Source organism: Macaca thibetana, chromosome 6 (genome assembly GCF_024542745.1).
Source record: "Macaca thibetana thibetana isolate TM-01 chromosome 6, ASM2454274v1, whole genome shotgun sequence".
Classification (NCBI taxonomy): Eukaryota; Metazoa; Chordata; class Mammalia; order Primates; family Cercopithecidae; genus Macaca; species Macaca thibetana.
Genome location: NC_065583.1, coordinates 104,032,470 through 104,053,813, shown reverse-complemented (window position 1 = coordinate 104,053,813; position 21,344 = coordinate 104,032,470). Strand labels below are relative to the sequence as shown.

General features: G+C 37.9%; 1 protein-coding gene across 1 annotated transcript in view; it reads right to left on the bottom strand.

Moving 5' to 3' along the window:
* WDR41 (WD repeat domain 41) overlaps nucleotides 1–20,889 on the bottom strand; it is a 48,602-nt gene extending 27,713 nt beyond the window's left edge. The window contains exons 1-4 of the mRNA XM_050795685.1: nucleotides 20,471–20,889; nucleotides 18,209–18,324; nucleotides 4,685–4,733; nucleotides 3,029–3,160 (exon numbers count right to left, since the gene is read on the bottom strand). Of these exons, the coding sequence (XP_050651642.1) occupies nucleotides 3,029–3,160; nucleotides 4,685–4,733; nucleotides 18,209–18,324; nucleotides 20,471–20,521 (348 nt within the window). The 5' untranslated portion in view covers nucleotides 20,522–20,889. The remainder of the gene's footprint in view (nucleotides 1–3,028; nucleotides 3,161–4,684; nucleotides 4,734–18,208; nucleotides 18,325–20,470) is intronic.
* Between the last annotated feature and the right edge of the window lie 455 nt (nucleotides 20,890–21,344).

Here is a 21,344-nt window from a genome sequence, read left to right as displayed (position 1 = left end):
CTGTAGAGTAAGGCTGTTTACCCTTGTGATCTCACAGCTGACCAGGAGCTGCAGCTCCAGGCAGCTGCTGCCCAGCACTGGCAAAGACTATCGTCCAATGTATCACTAGTGTGAGAAAATATCAAACTTCAAAATTCAAAGTACAGCTTCTACTTAATGCACCTCCCTTTCACACCATCATAAAGTTGAAAAACTCTAAGTCAGACCACCCTAGGTTGGGGCCATCTACATTCTGTGTCATGTTTTAGATGGAGCTGGATTATCATGAGAATTACGTTTTATGTATATAACACATGAAACAAACTGCTAGCATACAAAAAGTGCTCCCAGTAATTAGGAAATGTTTTCTGGCCTTGTATTTACCACAATTCTAGTAGTGTCTCACAGCCTTTTCACTTATTTCACTTTTTGCAAGCAAAACGTTTAATATTCAGTAACTTGAGCTCTTAAGGCTATTGCTTTAAAAAATTATCTACCTTCAGTATTTAATTAAGGAAGTTAGTTTTTACAGGTTGAGTATCCCTTATCCAAAATGCTGAAGACCAGAAGTGTTTCTGATTTTTTTTGGATTTTGGAATATGTGCATATATCTAATGAGCTATCTTGGGGATGGCACCCAGGTCTAAACACAAAATTCATTTATTTTTCATATACACCTTATACATATAGCCTAAGGTAGTTTTATACAATATTTTTGGCAATTTTGTGCATTAAATAAAATTTTGACTGCAACCTGTCACATGATGTCAGGTATAAAATTTTCCACTTGTGGCATCACGTCAGTGCTTAAAAAGTTTTGGATTTTGGAGCATTTCAGATTTTGGATTTTCAGATTAGGGATGCTCAACCTGTAGTAAAAACGCAAGCAGAGTAAATTTAGAATTCATCTGGGTAAGAGAGATTGCCAAATAAGTGGCCTAGAATTTTTTTCTAACAACAAAAATCATTCAGCAAAGGAAATGAGTTCATACTATCATTTACAGGTAAAATTCATAGTGACACTGTCCCAGCTACTAACTTCCGTACGTAATTTTAATCACTGCCTTAAAATATTGTTATAGTGTCTTAGGAGTGGTCTAACAAAGTATTTTAAATTCTATTTCTGCAAAGATTACACTGATATCAAAAAAAGAGAGCTTTATTTCATAATATTTGCCTCTACAGAGTAGCAATAAAGCAACTCTGACCTAACCATCTGAGTGAATTTTATGCCCTTGTTTATGTTGTATCGTAATCACAAACATACGTGTATATATGTATGTATGTAGAGAGTTTATCCCCCATTTAAACCTTTTCTTGACATTTTTTCAGCTATAAACAATCTGTCTAGAAAGCACTTCAGCTGATGAATTCATTTAAAGCACGTTAAAGTCTGTATCTTGGTTCTATAAGAGCCTAAGAAATACCTATACCTTTGGGCTTACTCCAAAACTTCAGCAATGCTTGAAACTGTTTAAACAGAACTTTCAGATAAGCATATACTTTTAAAAATTAATCTGACCGGGTACAGTGGCTCATGCCTGTAATCCCAGCACTTTGGGATGCCAAGGTGGGCAGATCACAAAGTCAGGAGTTTGAGGCCAGCCTTGCCAATATGGTGAAACCCCATCTCTACTACTAAAAATACAAAAAATTTGCCAAGTGCGGTGGCGCACGCCTGTAGTCCCAGCTACTTGGGAGGCTGAGGCAGAAGAATCACTTGAACCCAGGAAGTAGAGGCTGCAGTGAGCTGAGACTGTGCCACTCCACTCCAGCCTGGGCAACAGAGAGAGATTCCATCTCAAAAAAAAAAAAAAAAAAAATCTGACACCTTTTTTTTAAAAAATAAAAGTAATGAGAGACAATAGTAATCCATAAGCACTTGACTCTGGACTTCACAAAGCCAGTTCCACATACAGATATTAAAGGGCTGAGTTTGTTTACAGAAAACATTTTATGAAGTACAGTGGTTTGGGGCTCTGACTCTGCAGTCAGACTTGCCAGTTCTGCCCTACACTGGCTGTGTGCTATGGGGAAGTTACTTAGCCTCTATGTGACTCTATTTTTTCATCTGTAAATAAGGATAATTAAAAATAAGGCCAGGCGTGGTGGCTCACGCCTATAATCCCAGCATTTTGGGAGGCCAAGGTGAGTGGATCACCAGAGGTCAGGAGTTTGAGACCAGCCTGACCAACATAGTGAAACCCCATCTCTACTAAAAATACAAAATTAGCTGGGCATGGTGGCACAGGCCTGTAATCCCAGCTACTCGGTAGGCTGAAGCAGGAGAATCACTTGAACCCGGGAGGCACAGGCTGCTGTGAGTGAAGATCGCGCCATTGCACTCCAGCCTGGGCAATAACAGCAAAACTCTGTCTCAAAAAAAAAAAGGAATAATTAAAAATACCTATGTCAAAGGGCTAATTTTAAAGATGAGTTCACATATGTAAAACAATTAGAACAATGCCTGTTACACATAAGCACTTTACTACTGCTATTCCATCTTAACTTTTTACCTAAAAGTGTAGGTAAAGAAAAAGTAATTTTCCTTTTATAAAATTGTTAATTATTAAATATTAAACACTCAACAAATGGTAATTCACTTTTCTGTCAGACTCAAGATGCTCAAAAGATTTTTATGGGTTGGGACTATTTGGTTTCTTCTGCTCTGTAGTGAGGAAAAAAAAGTAAATTATTCTCCAGTCCAACTCATCGTTGTTTCCCTAAATTGAAAAGTAAATTGAGATAATAAAATGAATTATTTTTAAGTCCACATTCTTCCATTTTATCAATTTTATACAATGTGAGAGAGTAACTCTGGAAAGAACAGCAAGAGTCGTGGAGTTTCCATCAATAACAAGCCTTAACCTCCTATTTCCAGTCTAATACTTATCAGATACCTAATAAATGGTATCTCATAATAGAACAAAAATCATTTTTGCTGTAACAAGAATATACATACAAGACCCTATCAGCTAAAGACTAATAATGTATGTAGTGGCTCGTTGGGCCACTATAGCTTGTTCATTTCTTCCAGATTAAAGGATACAATAACTGTTCTATCAGCAGAGGCTGTCAAGATGAGTTGATTTTTTTCTTCACAAGATTCCAAGGAAGGAAATGTAATAATAGCTGTTATCTTTTGAGTGTGTCCATTCAGTTCTAAAAGTTTTTCCCCTGTCTGAAATACCAATAAAAATGTTAATAGGCCTAGCTTTCACAATTTAGATAATCACAAATGACAACATTAAGTAGAACTGCCATATAGAATATACATATACATTCCATTTAAAATTACTTAGAATTTAACTTAAGCAATCACACAGAATCTAAACAACTGCTGAAAGTATAGCCATAAATAATTTTGATGATTTTCTAATACAAAATGCTAATTTTTAGTATATTTTTGTAGAAAATTTTAAGGAGTATTCTTTTCTATAAATTTAAAAATGTAATTGTGTAAATTAAGCATAAAAACATCAGTAACTTAGTTTGCAGAAAAAAAATATGGAGTCCCCATTGTCCAAGTATTTGTTATTGAAGTCTCCACAGTTATAAGGTCATAGAAGATAAAAGTCAGCATAACAACTGTATATGTATCTACATACACGTAAGTATATATATCCACTCATTTATTAACCACTTAGAAAGTTAGTCTCCACTCCATCGCTATTTAACACTGACATCTATTCCTATCCATCCAATGTCTTCATCTATCAGTCTCTCACTAATTTACCAAGTAGTATACATGCAAAAATACAATGTAAATGGCAAATCTTTCCAAGATTGCAGGACTTCATGAATGTGGTGAAAATAATGTTAAAGAACTGCTTTTATCACAGGCAAAGCCATTGAAAAATAAAGATCTAACACAGTCAGACTAGGTAACAATCCAAAATAAAGGTGAGAGGAAGATAAACACTTCAAAAAAGAACAATTTGAGTAACAAATGATCAGGAAGGGAGGCTCTGAAGAAACTGATGAAGCCTTAAGTATTTATTTTTTAAAAAGTCTTTTTTAACATTAAGTCAAACATGAGAAAAATGTCACATTATGCTATTAAGCAATGTTGAAAGAAAACTTGTGTGTCTCACAAAAATCAACACAATTCATTTATTCATTTTGGAAGTCTGGGCATAGCTACTGATAACCTAAATTTTGTTAAATAAGATTAAAATTTTGTATTTTTTGAATTTTCATACTTTGGCATTTCTTAGGAAAAAACTTTTTTTTTTTCCCCGAGATGGTCTTGCTGTGTCACCCAGGCTGGAATGCAGTGGCATGATCTCCTCTCACTGCAACCTCAGTCGCCTGAGTAACTGGGATTACAGGTGTGTGCCACTATGCCCAGCTGATTTCTAGTATTTTTGGTAGAGACAGGGTCTTGCTATGTTGGCCAAGCTGTTCTCAAACTCCTGGCCCCAAGTTACCTGTTCGCCTTGGCCTCCCAACGTGCTGGGATTACAGGCACGAGCCACTACACCCAGCTGGAAAAAAAATCTTAATTTAAAAAACTCTCCCTCTTCATTATGAAATACTGGTCCCCACTGTATATGGATTTATCCTAAGTAGCTCTTTTCAAATATTAATGTGTCAATTAATGATAATGATATGCAAATGTATCCCCAGATAGTATTTATATGAATACATACTCAACTATATAATCATATCTTTATTACACAATGCACACACAATCAATACACACCTGAGCATTCCACACAACTACAATTCCATCATCACCAGCAGATGCAAATCTGGTTAGGGAAAAAGGGTCAAGAAAAAAAAAATAACTGTTGACTTTTAATTACTAAGATTAAGAACTATCAAACCTTATTAGTGGTACTTTAACTTACTAATATTAACGAACATCAAGTTCTTTGAGCTAATTTTAAAAATATTTATGAAACACATTCCAGGTACTGTGCCAGGTATGAAAGATCAAAAGATAAATAAGACATTTATAGGTTTACACAGAATAACCTGCTAGAAATGTAAAAATAATCTTTAAAGTCCTTCTTTGCTTTCAAATTCTATGATTTTAAGAAACCCTTGACTTAAGTGAAATGAAACCAAGCTGAGAAGTGGCTTCAGTGATAGGAAGTGATATTCCAGGGGTGGAACTGATCACAACGTTAGATAAATTCATTACTTTATTATTCTGTCTGTAAATAATTGTATTTAAAGTCAAGATCTATCCTTTGCTCAGTTCAACTCCTTAGTCTTTCCACATAAATGCTTTGTTCTTGGTTTGGAAGGTTTGAGGACTTTTTTAGGGTTTTTTGTTGTTTTTTAGTGAAGATGCTTGAAATGCACAGGTAAAGTTTGTCTCATGGCATGAAAAATGAGCTGTGACACTCTACTATAGCTTCTCTCTCCTTTTTACATCCCATTCACCATATACACAGGGACAACAACCAAATTCTGTAGAGTAGAAGATACCCTTAACACAAACACTATCAAGAGGAATAACCTGTCATACAGGATTATTCATCATATTATACTAAAATTCACCATCATCATATTATACTAACCCAACAAAACAGGATACAATAATCACATTGTAAGCATGTCAAATAATTTATTGTTAATGTTGTACACAAGTTTGTAAATAATTTTTAATGATTCAGAATCAATTTAAAGCTATCCCCATAATATCGCTTTCACTCAAATCGAGGTTTTTTCTTTTTTTTAGTAAAAGAGAAAGAAGTGGTATTAAAGAGAGCCAGCTATGAATGACATATAACTGTCCCCCGATAATTAACAGATGCTATGTGAGCATCTGTTCTAATGAATTTTATCCCTTTATAACAAAATCCCACTACTTCAGTCATGAAATACTTTCCTTAACACTCCAAACTGAGTTTCATGTTCAAATTTCTTAACTTCAGTTTCAAAGTTCAGTGCCTTCACTGGCTCAGACAATTCCCATACTCAGTTCTTATTTCAAAACCCTTTGAGTACATCTATTACTGGTAGAACTAAGATTATTCAGGAGATATGAAATTGATCAAATACAGTCTGACAAAGTCTTTTAATAATTTTTAAATACAGAACTACCTATCTTTTTAATGGAAAGGACCTTTTAAATTTAGGTAACTGGCTAAAAATCACATAGTTATTTTTAAATTCACGCCTATCATTTATTCTTATTTTAAAATGTGAGATATAAAAGATCTAGAGATTAAAAAGAAAATGATCATTTTAAAAATAAAAATAGATTTCCTATGCTTAATAATCTACATTTTCTCAATCAGATTAGTAAATAGTACCCTGAATATCAAAAATAGTTGCTGGAAATAAATCTTTAGCAGCTTATGTTTCTGGGCCTATTGATTTCTTTTTATTCATATAGTGACAGTGGGGAGGGCAGGACTCAAGGTCTTAAGTGTTCTTTGGTATAAAACATCAATTTCTATTGATTCTTTAAACTCTTATAATTGCTTTTCTGCCATTTAGAAGATTGCAAGTTTAAAATACATGCTTTTTTTCTAACCCTAATTTTTAACTTCTTATGATTGTTTTATCATGTTTGACTTTCATGAGTTCACAATGAGAGATGACTGAGAACAGCTGAGAGTTTAGAAATGGGATACAGAGCATTTCACCTCAAACTTTAATTCAATCAGTAGAGAACAAAAGTTAAATCTAAATAAGGCTCAACAGTAATGCATGAAATCACAGCCAATTTTTTTATTGCTCCAAGGTCAATTACCTGGTTGGTAGATTATTCAGGCCTTCTATTCTTATATATATTCTATTGCTACCATTTTTTTTTTTTTTTTGCCATTTCAATATTTATTACTACCTCCCCTAAAGAGGAAACGTTAAGCTTTAAAATACAAACCAGTATAACTTTGATACATATTAGTACCTGTCATAAAAAAACGAATAAAGGGTTGAGATATCATTCACAAATTACAATTATCCATCCTACTATGATGGATAATGAAAAACTAGCTATACTATATCAGTTTATCTTAAACTAAATCCTAGTCAGTCAAGCATACACTTCAACCATCTGCATATCAGAAATGGAAATACAACCCAAGAATTCCTAATTGTAACTGCTGAAAAGAAGTAATGAACTATAAAATAAAAAAGGATTAAAATGTCAATAAGTTTTAAGCTATTCTATCCAATGGAAGAATAATAATATTGCCAGAAAACATTTTACATACTAATTTTTAAAAACACTCTAATAGAGGGCAAAAACTTAAGCCTAAAAATAAGATTTTGACAGAAACGTTTCTTTACCGATCAGCAAAAAATGTATTTAGTGTGATTCCGTGCTAGGAGTTAGGGAAATGTCAAGACACCTGACATGTGATTCTTGCTTTGAGATCTTAAAACTTAATGAATGTTTAGAAATATACCGTATTTCATCAAATCTAAGACATCAATTGTAAGACACTCTTATTTATCATTAAGGAAAACATACTGCCAATTACAATTGAAAGACACAATTATATGATGTGTCCAAATTTTAGAAATGTTAAAATAGAAAAAAATATGCTTGTTAGAATCATGAACTATAAGAATTACCATATTTATTGATCTTTATCTTTATAACATGGCACTTGCCAGTCTAATGAATCTCTGATTACCTCTGGCAGGTTTTAAGTGCTAAAGAAATGCTTGTTGAATGAATAAATGAATGCATAAGCAAACATTTAAGTGTTCAAGGGCTCTGTGAAATAGATTCGTTAATGACAGTAATGTAACCCCATATTTTCCTTTCATCATAATTAATGTAAATATACTACCATGAAAAATAGAAATTTAAAAAATTTAAAACCCAGAAACCTGCCACACAAAAGTACATTTCTGTATTTTTTCATATTCCTGTCCAATTCTTATCCATATACTTCATTTTTTTTTTTTTTTTTTTTTAACTTAAAACCAAGTCCAAGATCACGCCACTGCACTCCAGCCTGGGCAACAGAGCAAGACTCCATCTCAAAAAAAAAAAAAAAAAAAAAAAAAAACCCAAGTCTTTAAAAATACTCCTTGAGACTACAAAATTAAATGACTAAGCAAAAATTATATTCATGAAAAACAAGTTCAACAAGGTGAAACATGGTTTAACAAAGACCTATGGCAGACCTTCTAGAATGTTCCATCCTCTCATCCCCTAATTATGAGAACTAAATTTATTATGATAGCCCATAAGTTACTCGGTCATTCAAGAAATACTTACTAAGCACTAACTATATAGATGCTTAACTCTGAGAATTAAGATCAAGAGATTGTTCTTGCCCTTCAAGAACTCACAGTCCAACATTACTAAGTGATGCTATAGGGTCTAGATCATGAATCCTTAGAGAACTCTCACTTACAACCATCTTAATGTATAAAAATAATTCCCTCTAAACACCTTTTCTTTGAACATCTCTGAGAAAGTGTTCTCTCGTTCCTTCCAACAGTGGCTGAGACGACAGCAAAGCTTAATAAAGATTTGTAAAAAATAAAGTTTGTATACTCCATTAGGAAACATAATTTCTGGCAGTCATTTTTGTGGGTGTGATGTTAATACCCATCAATAATCATTGCCTGAAGTCATTATTACATTTATTTACAATAAAATAACACTGAAAAAATGCTGCTACAATGCTAGAAATGAGACAAAACTAAAAAATAGCACAATTTTCATTTAAAGTATATGTTTGTATGCTAGAACTACTTGAAGAAAATTAGAGAAGCATCCAGAGAGAGACTTGTAAAGCAGCTGAAGGAAATTTCAAAGCATTTTCAGGAGCCATAGATGCTGACACAACTAATTCCTTAATTAGATCTACTTCAACATTAATTTCTTTTCCTTAAAAAAGAATGTATTATATTAACACAACTCTAACATCTAAAAGTCTAAGGTCTTTTAGCTCACAAATAAAGATTTCATAGTTCCCATGGTTATTTGCAAAGGTAAAACATTTGGTAAGTTCTTCCCTCCCCAAATCACAAATAGAAAGCTAAACTGCACATCAAGATTACAGTATTAGAATACCAAAAAAATCTCTGTGACTTCTGTTAGGTGAACCTCCATTCCCCTGCACTCAAGTTTCCATGGAGGACTCCTATTATTAGAGAAACATTCTTGGTCTCTCTCTGCCCCACTTGCTTGAGACAATGAATTAGGCATGCTCAGTTCAGACCCTTGTGGGTTTTCTGTTTTTTTTTTTTTTTTGGAGACGAAGTCTTGCCCTGTTGCCCTTTTTTTTGGAGATGAAGTCTTGACCTGTTGCCCAGGCTGGAGTGCAATGGCACGATCTCAGCTCACTGCAACTTCTACCTCTCGGGTTCTAACGATTCTCCTGCCTCAGCCTCCCGAGTAGCTGGGATTACCGGCACCTGCCACCACACATGGCTAATTTTTGTATTTTTAGTAGAGATGGAGTTTCACAATGTTGGGCAGGCTGGTCTCAAACTCCTTACCTTATGATCCGCCCGCCTTGGCCCCCCAAAGTTCAGGCACGAGCCATCGCGCCCAGCCCCTTGTGGGTTTTCTGAAGATTCATCTGTTCACAGAGAACATACTAGTCTGCTCTTATTTTTGAGGTAAGCCCGTATCTGAATGGGAGGCCAGCAACTGTTCAGTTGCCCCAGGGATTCATTAAAAAAGTCTACGTGACTCAGGTTGAAGTGTAAGGAAACCCACTGTGGGTGCATATTAAAGCTACATCCTGGCCAGGCACAGTGGCTCACACCTGTAATCCCAGCACTTTGGGAGGCCAAGGCAGGCAAACCACGAGGTCAGGAGTTCGAGACCAGCCTGGCCAATATGGTGAAACCCCGTCTCTATTAAATATACAAAAATTAGCTCAGTGTGGTGGCACACACCTGCAGTCCCAGCTACTAGGGAGGCTGAGGCAGAAGAATCGCTTGAACCCGGGAAGTAGTGGTTGCAGTGAGCGGAGATCACACTACTGCACTCCAGCCTAGGCGACAGGACGAGACTCCGTCTCAAAAAAAAAAAAAAACAACAAAGAGCCATATCCTGTAATCCAGCTTTGTATCGGTTATTACTTTATGAAGCTGATATGTTCATGTTCATCTGTATGATTCCTGCATCTATTCTCAATAAATTCTGTTCTCAAAGAGAAACAAGGGTGGTTCTCCATTGAACACTCAAAACACTAGTAATATCTAAGAAAACATTTTATTTCATACAGAGGCATAAATACCTTTTAAATTGACATTTTTATTTCCTCTATTTCAAATATAGATCTTTAACTTTTCATTATGGAGAATTTAAATATATACAAAAGTGGAGAGAAGAGCATAATAAAAAGCCACATGTACTCACTGCCTGTCTCTAGTAATTATCAACTTATGGCCAATAATGTCTTATCTGTACCCAATCCAATCCCTCTGTAAATTATTTTGAAGCAAATCCTAGTCACTGTATTTCATTTCGTATTTCAGAATGCATCTCTAAGAACTCTTTTACATCACACCTAAGTTAACATTTACTTCCTTACTTGACATTTACTTCCTTAACGTCATCAAATACCCAGTCAAGGATCAAATTTACCTGATCACATTTTTTTTTTTTTTTTTTTTTTGAGACGGAGTCTTGCTCTGTCGCCCAGGCTGGAGTGCAGTGGCGCAATCTCGGCTCACTGAAAGCTCCGCCTCCCGGGTTCACGCCATTCTCCGGCCTCAGCTTCCCGAGTAGCTGGGACTACAGGCGCCCGCCACTGCGCCCGGCTAATTTTTTTCTATTTTTAGTAGAGACGGGGTTTCACCATGGTCTCGATCTGCTGACCTTGTGATCCGCCCGCCTCGGCCTTCCAAAGTGCTGGGATTACAGGCGTGAGCCACCGCGCCCGGCCCTGATCACATTTTTTTAAACACTTAGAAGCAGGATCCAAATAAGGCTTATATAGTATACTTGGTTGATATATCTCTAATATCTCTTTTATTCTAATGATTTTTTTCTCCATCTATTTTTCCTTGCAATTTATTTGTTGAAAAAAAGGTCACCTGTCTTGTGGAGTTCTCACAGTCTGGATTTTGCTGGCTACCTTTCCTGTGTTGTTATCCAACATGCACCTCTGTCCTCTGTATTTTTTGTTAATTGATAGTTAAATCTAGAGACTAAATAGATCCAAATCTGACTTTTGGTAAGACTACCCCAGAGGCAGATTGTATACTCCATCAGGAAATATAATTTCTGGCTGTCTTGTGTGTATATGTGTATATGTTATGATTTAGGCCATCAATAATCATTGCCTAAATTGATTACTTCATTTGAAGGGGTTCAGAGCATGTAACCCCAAACTATGCCACTCTGACATTATCATCTTTGGCTTAAGGCAACTGAGAAAATGCAGGCACAGAATGAGCTCTGTCCTCCCCACATCTACCTGGGAAAAAAAACCACAAATCACCCTTGTGAAAGTACCCCCCTAAAACCTCTACCCCACTTCCCATACCAGGAGGGGGATAAAAACCTTTATCACAGATTAGATGACACCAAGAGTTTATACAAACCAACCTCATTAATGAGCCCTTCTCTACCATCAGTTTCCATCATATATTTGCCTTCTCACAATTTGCCACCCCAAGAAACTCAAAGTCCATTTCCTTTGTCTTGTCACTCAACAAATTTCTTGCTCTGCTAAGATACTATATAAGCCAAAGTTTTATTTTTCTTTTTTGAGACAGGGTCTTACTCGGTCATTCAGGCTACAGTCAGTGGCCCCAATCACAGCTCACTGCAGCCTCAACCTCCTGAGCTAAAGTGATCCTCCTACCTCCGCCTCCCAAGTAGCTGGGACCACAGGTGTGCACCAACACACCCAGCTAATTTTTGTATTTCTTAATAGAAATACAGTTTTGCCATGTTGCCTAGGCCAGCCTCAAACTCCTGAGCTCAAGGAATCCTTCCACCTCGGCCTCTCAAAGTGTTGGGATTACAGGGCTGAGTCATCATGCCCAGCCTAAGCCCAAGTTTTAACCACCCCTATGAATTAAACTTGAGTACTCGTGCGTTTGTGTGTGTGTGTATACAATGTATGCATCGATATACTTCTTTTTCTCTCATTAACCTGTCTTTTGTATGTCTATGTTGTAGAGTCCTGGTCAATGAATCTAAGATAGGTAAAAGAAAAGTGTTTTCCTCCCCTACACATTAGAGGTTGCAAAATTACAATATTCTATCATTCTTCCTAGCCTGAATTCTTCTATAAAGAGAAATTTCTTCTCAATTATTACTGATCCCAAGACACAGTTTATATAAGAAAGGCAGTATAGATCTTGACTCTGCCCCTTTATCTACCAGTTTTCAAAATAATGAGTTAGTTCCCCAGCATTCTCCAAAGGTGAGTTCTCTTTGTGAAGTATCATTATGAACACATGGATTTAAACATATGTGATATGTTGCAATTCATTGCAGTTATTTCCCGTATCCATGCTCAAGTTGCCAGATGGATTTTTTAAGCTACATTCTAAAGATGTAGATCTTTAGATCAAGAAAATAATTTTCAAATGCCTAGTAAGGGTATTTTGTAGTTGAGAGAGACTGATTTTTTCTAGAAATTATAGAGTTTTACTGCTAAGGTGACGAATTTGAAACTGAAATACTGTTAGACACTTGCTGTCCTTATCCCAACATTTGATTCTATGCTACTGCATGAAGCAGCAATTACCTTTTCACTCACTCCTGTCATCCTCCCAAACCCTGCAACATCTTATCCAACTAAACAAAATTCAGCTACAGCTCCAAAACACAAGCCAAAAGGACAAAATTACTAGAAACAAGGAGAAAAGTAGCAAGGGTGGCACATGCATCTGTGTGATGACACTGCCATAATTCCCTAACTTGATTCAGGGCACGATCCAAAACAACAGAAATTCAGTCAACACGTTCACCACACATGGCGGATTAGGGGTTTTAGAAATAGAAAAGTTATTTGGTTAACAGATTTCAGTAAAATTTACTATAATAAAGTTGTCTAAAGTCAATGTCACACTGGATGTAAGTGCTTTATAAAAAACTGCCAGATATGGAGTCTGTTATTAATATTGTAGCTGTCAGAATTTGTGATAAAAAGGATTCTGCTTATACCCTTTTTTCCAGGCATAAGTACGTGAATAGCTCTAAAAATAGTATTAACTTTTTCAAGCCATCAAATATTAACCAATGGCATAATTACGGTTTCTGAAAAAGCTGCCCAAAGACATAGCCAATGAGTATGTTCATGGAAGTTAAAAATAAAATAGACCACCTTGCAACTATGGAAGCGTAGCAAACACCAACACCTGCCTCCCAGATCCCCTTTCAAGAGAGGACTCACTGCCCAGCTGTGAGGAATCTAGTTATCTGACTGCCTCCAGCTGTTGACTTCAGGATCCATTTCTGCTTTCAAGCCAGTTATACTAGCTCAGTTGGCTCCTAGTCACTGGGATTTAAGCAAGATAGAAGCCACGTGCATGTTCTTCATGAAGGACCCTCGGCAAATAACCAAGTAAGGCAGAAGTACAAAGCCCTAGTTATTTACATCCAGCAGAGAACTCTAAAGAGCAACCTTTCCTCCAGCGGTCTCCATTGGGCTGGCAGAGACTTTGTCACATCTGCATCAGAGTCTGAGACAGCTCCTCTTGTCCAATTCTGCTTCCTCCCTTCTCCTTTCATTGGCTTTCTCTCTAATAAACCTATTGCATGCTTAACCCCGTTTTAGTGTCTCCTTCCCAGGGAACCCAGGTACTAGAAGGATCTAAACTATACTGACTGTTTCCCAGGGGACCCAGATCCTAGGATCTGAACTATACTGATTTCTACTCTCTGAAGGTTAGTGTATAAGAAAGAGTATGTTTAGCTTGAGAATATTTCCTTAAAAATCAGCATATTGTTCACTTTTAGTGGATCAAGCTATACTGAGTTTATTTACTTTCTTGTGAATGTACAGCTTCACCAACCATCCTAGAGGCACATTTTGTTCTCCAGTCTGGCACTTCATGGGTCATCTGATTCTTTTCCAGTCATGATCACCATCCTACACAACCTTGTCTGTTTCCTGAAAGAGCAATGGTCAAATGAGCAACAGAGAAAACTCTTCTTAAAATGTGTTATGAACTCAGTTTAGTTTAATGTGTCAAATGCTAGAGTATTACATGCAATTTTAGCACAGTCCATTTTTTGGAAGACTGTTGCTGAGGCTTAGCCTTCTTTAGTGATCTCCCAATCAATATGACCCTCACTTCATGTTCAAAAAATACTAAAGAAAAAAAGAAAAGGCAGCTGTCTGTTAGGTGATACAGGATTTATTGGGTATCTTCAAAAACCAATCTGAGAAAATTTTCCACTCACTGATTTTAGCTGAGCCACCGAGAAAACAAGAAAATCCTTCTGCAAAATTTTCAATAAGATGATATTATCTAAAGACTTGAAGCGTGAAACCTGGATTATAACAGCTGACCAAAAAAAAACAAAGTGTAATGTCTTCAAAAACTAAGAAACAAAAAAAGTGTAACGATATAAAACTTAAAAACTGGAAAGGTATTTCTCTAATTTGACAATGCATAATGTACATATGCAGTGGTAAAGATAATTCTAAACTATTAAGAGTAAAAACATTCAGTTCTTAATTCTGTTCATAATATGTTTATACTTCGTAGATTTTCCTGTGTCCTTACCAAGAATGACTCTTTTTTTTTTTTTTTTTAGTACACTACAGAATTAAATTTTTAAAAACAACATACAGACTGAAAGTTCTACAGGTCAGCAAATGACTGAAAAACTTCATACTTGATATGTAAATTTGATCATGACTTTTCAAAGAATTAAATGTGAATCATGAAGTCGTATCATCATTGCATTACAAAAGCCAAAAAGCAGGCTTCTTCGTCTATCTCAGATTCACTGTGGTAGATCAGAAACTGGCCACAAATTATTCCCCTGCCCAATATTCCCACCACCATTAGCAATAGAACTTAGTTACTTCTACCGTGAGAGGTCAAGTTTATTTACCCACTCACTGAATTTGTGCCAGCTCCTAACTTGCTTTGGCTGATGAAACAGCAGCAAACATGATGCAAGCTGAGACTTGAAAAGCGTCTTACTTTGGGGCTTGCCCTTCTGCTGCTATTAGAACTCCATGATCATTATGTGAACAAGCACCTGAGAAATCACATGGAGGGAGACCACAGTCATTTCAGCTAAGACCTTCAGCTGACATGAACCAGCCAGCCCCCGCCAATCTACCAGCTGACAGAGGCATAAGTGAACCTAGCCCAGATCAGCTGTTCCTGGTGCAAAGACAGACTCACCCAGCTGAGCCTAGCCCAAATTGCCATCCTGCAGAATAATGAGCTAAATAGATGGGGATGTGTTAAGCCAGCAAGTTTGGCGTGATAGCTGATAGAGCAATAGATAACTAACATACTCACATATGGCTTTTTACTCTTTACAGAATATTTACTCTATCATTAAACAGCTAAAGTGTATGTGAGCACCACCGTGGGGAAAACAGAACCAAATACATGTCAGCGTTTGTACACTAACCATTATTCTATAGGCTGGCTTCTTCTACAGAGTCATCTTCTCACTATGGGATAGGAATAGCCAAGAGGGTATTTCACAGAGGAAAGACAACAATGAACATGGACTCTTAACAATTTATATAAACATTTAAAGTCCACAACCTGATCACATTCTGTGTATTTATTATTTAACTTTCCTGGACAAAATAACTTTAGGATTCCTTAACATCCAAGTATTTGTGATTATAAGAAATTATCAGATTTTCTTTCTTTTTTTTTTTTTGAGACAGAGTCTTGCTCAGTCGCCCAGGCTAGAGTGCAGTGGCACAATCTCAGCTCACTGCAAGCTCCGCCTCCCAGGTTCCCGCCATTCGCCTGCTTCAGCCTCCCAAGTAGCTGGGACTACAGGCGCCCGCCACCACGCCCGGCTAATTTTTTGCATTTTTAGTACAGACGGGGTTTCACCGTGTTAGCCAGGATGGTCTCAATCTCCTGCCCTCGTGATCTGCCCACCTCGGCCTCCCAAAGTGCTGGGATTACAGGCGTGAGCCGCTGCGCCCGGCCCCAGATTTTCTTTAATCTAGCAACTTACTCGGGTAAAATATAGCACAAGAAAACTTTAGCTGTCCAAAATCTTACCTTTCCAGAAATAATCAGTTCCCCACAAAAATGACCACTTAAATAAATGGAGTGTCTCTCAGGACACAGCAACAAGTAATACTGCCAAAAAAAAAGGCTCCAGATGATTAACATGTCATGATTTGGTTGACTTGCACCACAATAGGAAAACAGTGCTGACAGGCCAGTAATATACATGAGACAAATCTTTTCAAGCAAAAGTTAAGAAACACAGTACTGTTTAATAACTTTGCTGGACTTTGTCTCTGGTTCCTAGAAGGGAGTCTCTAAACCCTTGGAATTTTCCAAGTGGTAAAAATGTCTTCATATTCATGGTGGGTCCCTTGGACCACACCTACGTTTATGCTAATGGAACAACTCACAGTGGGCCCTGAGATAACATCAGGAAAGAGGCTGGCCAAGCTGGAAAAATGAACCACGTGATTTAAAGGTATGGGCTTTGTGCTACCAGCCATGGTGGGGAGGGTGGGGACTGAAGATTGAGTTCAGTTATGTGACCAGTGATTCAAACAATCATGCCTACGAATGAAAGCTCTGGACACCCAAAGTTCAAGTGTGCTCACTCATTGGTGATACACACTGATGTGCCAAGAGGGCGAGGAGTCTTGAGACATGGAAGCTTTGCATGTGGGACCCCCTAGGCCTTGCCCTATATCCATCCTTTCATTTGGCAGGTCCTGATTTGTATCTTTTATAATAAAACTGTAATCCTGTGTATAGTGCTTTTCTCAGTTCTGTGAGTCCTTCTAGTGAATTATCAGACCTGAGGGAACAGTGGGAACTTGTAGCCAGCAGGTGGACATGCAGGTGGCCTACAAACCCATACATGCCTTGCAGCTAGTGTCTCCGGTAAGGGGTGTTGTATAGACTATGCCCTTCACCTGTGGAATTTGACCTAACTCCAGGTAATGTCAGAACTGCACTGCACATGGTAAAAGCAACTAAATACCAGTAACATTTAAAAAGCGGAGAGAAGGCTGAGCACGGTGGCTCACGCCTGTAATCCCAACACTTTGGGAGGCCGAGGTAGGAAGACAGCTTGAGCCCAGGAGTTCGAGACCAGCCTGGGCAACATAGTGAGACCCTGTCTCTATTTTAAAAAATTAAATTTAAAAAAAAAAGAAAGAAGAGGAAAGACAAGGTTAATAGCAGAAGTGGTGGTCAGAGTTAGGAATAATCACAGTAACACTCATCCACGGACTGAAAAATGAAAGAAAAAAAACAGCAAAGGCAAAAGAGAAAATTAGAGATGAAAGCAGAAAAACTTGTAGAGACAACAGAAATGAAGTTGGGGGATTAGGATGGCACACAATGTAGATGCTTAGTAGTCTAGAGAGTTATTCATTCACTCAGCCACCATCTATGAATTATCTGCTACATGTAAGGCACTGTACTAGGTACTAAGAAAACATGGTGAATAAGAAAAACAGCCTCATTCTCATGAAGCTTACATTTTAGAGAGGATGAAAATACTGAGTTACACCACTAATTATGTAATTGTTATGGTGAAACATGCTATAAAGGATAAATATATAGTTGAATATGGGTTTAATATACATATATACAGATCAATAATAGTCTACAGTCCTAAAACCTATATACCTTCACCTTTATTTGCAAATATATTAAACACAACTATTATACATGTTAGCAAGGAAGTACAGAATAATGTACATTTTCAAGTGGTTTCACCAATAACAAAAACTTTGGATTAAATCCTTACCTTCCACTAAAAATAAAACATTCCTAGTAGGTACCTGATACTTAAACATTTATCATATTTGTTTCTCAAAGACAGGTTCTCCTTGATATACTGTTATAACTCCCACCCAAATTTTAAAGTCATACACTTCTTTTAAACTATTAAGAATATTTCTGAGAATGCAAACAAACAAACTCTCAAATCACCAGACATGACACCGTGACTTTGGGCAAAAAAAGACTCCAGATACGTATTTCATCAGAGGCCAATTTTAATATCTACTAAATGTTACTAATGATCAGTTTTAAAATTTTTAGAAAAGATGTATTAATTTTAAAGGTGTTTAACATAAAATTTCCTAAAACCTCTTCCCACACAATAGTCAATTAGATCACTATAGTTTCTTACCTGTAGTCATCTAACTGTACCAGAAATCGTACAATATCATGATGAGCTTTTAGTACAAGCAGTTCAGTGTAGGGATTCTGGGTTTGTTCTTCACCTATTGTCTGTAAAGGAGATTTCTTGTATTGAAAAAAAAAAAAAAAGCAAAAAACAAAAGACAAAAAAAGAGATAAAATGATCTGTAAGACCATATTGGAATACAACTGCATGGTATACATCTGAGAACACAAGATTTTTAAAAGCTTTAAGATATCATGTTCTAATAATAAATATTATTTCTCCTTATATCAACTAAATAACTACCAATTCCACATAAAACACTTCTCCTACCACAAATTCGAATCATGAATTTCAGTATTTTCAAATTACAATAAATTTACAAAAGGGTGAATTTTATTTTATGTAAATTGCATCCTATTAAACCTCACTTTAAAAAAATTAATGGGCCAATCCAACTCAGCATTTCAGAAAGCGTGTTTCTCAGTTAAAATGCGGCAGAAACTAAACTGCACATCAAAGACATAAAATAGTGAAACAGTGCCTCATCCATTACAAGCACTCAATACGTGTTTGCTAAATGAATAAAGGAAGGCATGAAATTGACTCTGGACTTCTCAAACTTGATGCTGATATTTTTGGGCCAGATAATTTTTTTTTTTTCGCACCACCACGCCCAGCTAATTTTTGTATTTTTAGTAGAGACAGGGTTTCGCCATGTCGGCCAGGCTGGTCTTGAACTCCTGACCTCAAGTGATCCGCTCCCCTCGGCCTTCCAAAGTGCTGGGAATACAGGAGTGAGCCACCGCTCCCGGCCCAGATAATTCTTTGTTGTTGAGCGCTGTCCTGTGCATTGTAGGATATTTAGCAACATTCCTGGTCTATACACATTAGATGGCAGTAGAACTGCCGCTCTGCAAGGCATGACAATCAAAAATGTCTCCAGACATTGCCAAATGTCTCCTGCGGGGCAAAAATCACCCCAGTTGAGAACCACTGCTTAAACGAGAAGCCTGGATACAAAGTTCTTGCATAAATTAGGGAAAATCATAGGTTCTGATAATGTACAAATTCACAGCAGTTATACAACTGAATTTACCTTCATATGAAGAAATATATAAATTTAAAACATGCATAAATGTCTTCCAAAAAAAAAAAATCACCACAAAGCATTAATTTTGTATTTATTCTGTCTTCCTTCTAGCAGAGGTTGTGGTGAGAAATTTGAAAACTGTATAAACTGCTTCCCCTCCAATGAAAACTTGCCAGGAATGGGAGATCTGGTTAATCAAATTACACGATTCACCAAAGAACCAGGTTAAAACAGAATTATCCAAAATGTCGTATATACAATATGTGGCTATTTAGTAATCCACAATTCTTCCACAATCTCAAGGATTTAGGATTAATCTGAAACAAGAAATTTTTAAAAACAGACAATTCCGTCAACTGCATGAGGAAGTTAAAACAGTTGACTGCCTACTCTCAACAATCCAATTTCTTACTTTTAACAATCTAAACAAATACTTCCTATGAGAAATAAAATGGAATTCACAAATCTGTTCTTGTGTGGCATAGGAAATAAATTCCGGACCTCAAAATTTTCAAGACTGCAAAAATTATTGTATTCACATTTCAAATGTAAATCTCATTACACACGGTCTGTTCAAATAAGGGCCCATGAAGAGTGTGTGACTATGAAACCAAAAACAGCAGTTAATTAGAAAATCATGTTCTTGACCTTGAAGCAAATTATTACTTTTTAAAAATAATTATATCCTTTTTTGGTTCTTGGATAAGTAAATTAATTTTATATTCCCTGAGCTAGGATCAGCTGACACCAGGAAGAGGCACCAATTCAAACCAAAAGTGGAAAGCTGCGGTCACAACTCGTTCGTTTCTAGCTAAATTGGATACTTTTTAAGTGGAAATGAAGATAGTTTCGGTAGCCAGAAGCCCTAAGTTGTCACAGGTCCCAATAGGACTGCAGACCCTGAGCCAGGGTCTCACGATTCGGCTAGCCGTGGAACGGAGCCGGGGGTCTGCAACTCCAGGGTGCGTTTGGGGGCCCGCCAGGTCCGGTCCCAGGAGCCCCGGCTCGCGCGCCCTCCGCCCCCACCGGCGTGAGGACTGCGAACTGAACTAACTCAGCACCCAGCCACGCCTCCGCCCGGGTCCCCGCGGTCGGAAACCCGGGAGGCCGAACCGGAACGAAGCCGCCCCTCCAGCAAGCTCGGAGGGCGCAGGGCACGCCCGCCCGGGGTTTACCTCGGCCAGTCCCTGCGGTTCTCGGCCTCCCCCGATCAGCCATCGCAACATCCGGGCAGTGGCGGCGTCTCGCCCGGTCTAGCCCGTCTGCCAGAACTCCACCCCGGGCTCGGCCTCCTCCTTCCTCCCCGGCTGCAGCGCAACTGAGACTCTAATACTTCCCGCCCCAGATCAGCCCACCGGCCGAAGGAATGCAGACCACAGTTGAGGGAGACTTTTTGTCCCGAAAGCGCTTCCGTACCCAGCCACAGAAGCTTGGTTTGGGCAATCACTTCGGAGCAGCGGCCGGAGGCGGAGACGGCTGCGGCGATTGCGGGGCGCGCGCTGCTCCGAGTGAGCACGCGCGGGGGCGCCGCCGGGTAGCCCACGGAGCTTAGGTAGCTCGAGCGGCCCCTGGTGGACGCGTGCGGAGCAGCAACTAGACGCCGGTGAGCAAGCGCGCACCAAGAATAGTCCCCCCTCCCTGTGACATGGCTTTAGTATCCTCCACTTCCTGGGGTACCAGGAAACCTCCCCCGCTTTCCCAAGAGCTGGCTGAAGAAGGTGTACCGCAGTAGACTTCTGCATCCAGACAAATCCAGTGGCTTATGTGTACAGCCAAATAAATCTGGCCAACATTTACCGTGTGCTATATAGTACAGCTTCTGCGCTGAAGCTTTACATAAATCCTCATGGTAAACCTATATCCTCTATTTTACACATCAAGAAACTGAAGCTGTGAACGATTAGGTAATTTGTCTAAAGATAACAGCTAGGAAGTGACTGCATTGGTAGTGTTCTTGACTGTATGCTATACTAACAGAATCTCAAGAATAGAAGGCAGTTCATATACCTTTTTTGACTACTAAATTTTCTTAGGTAGTCAAAGGGCTGT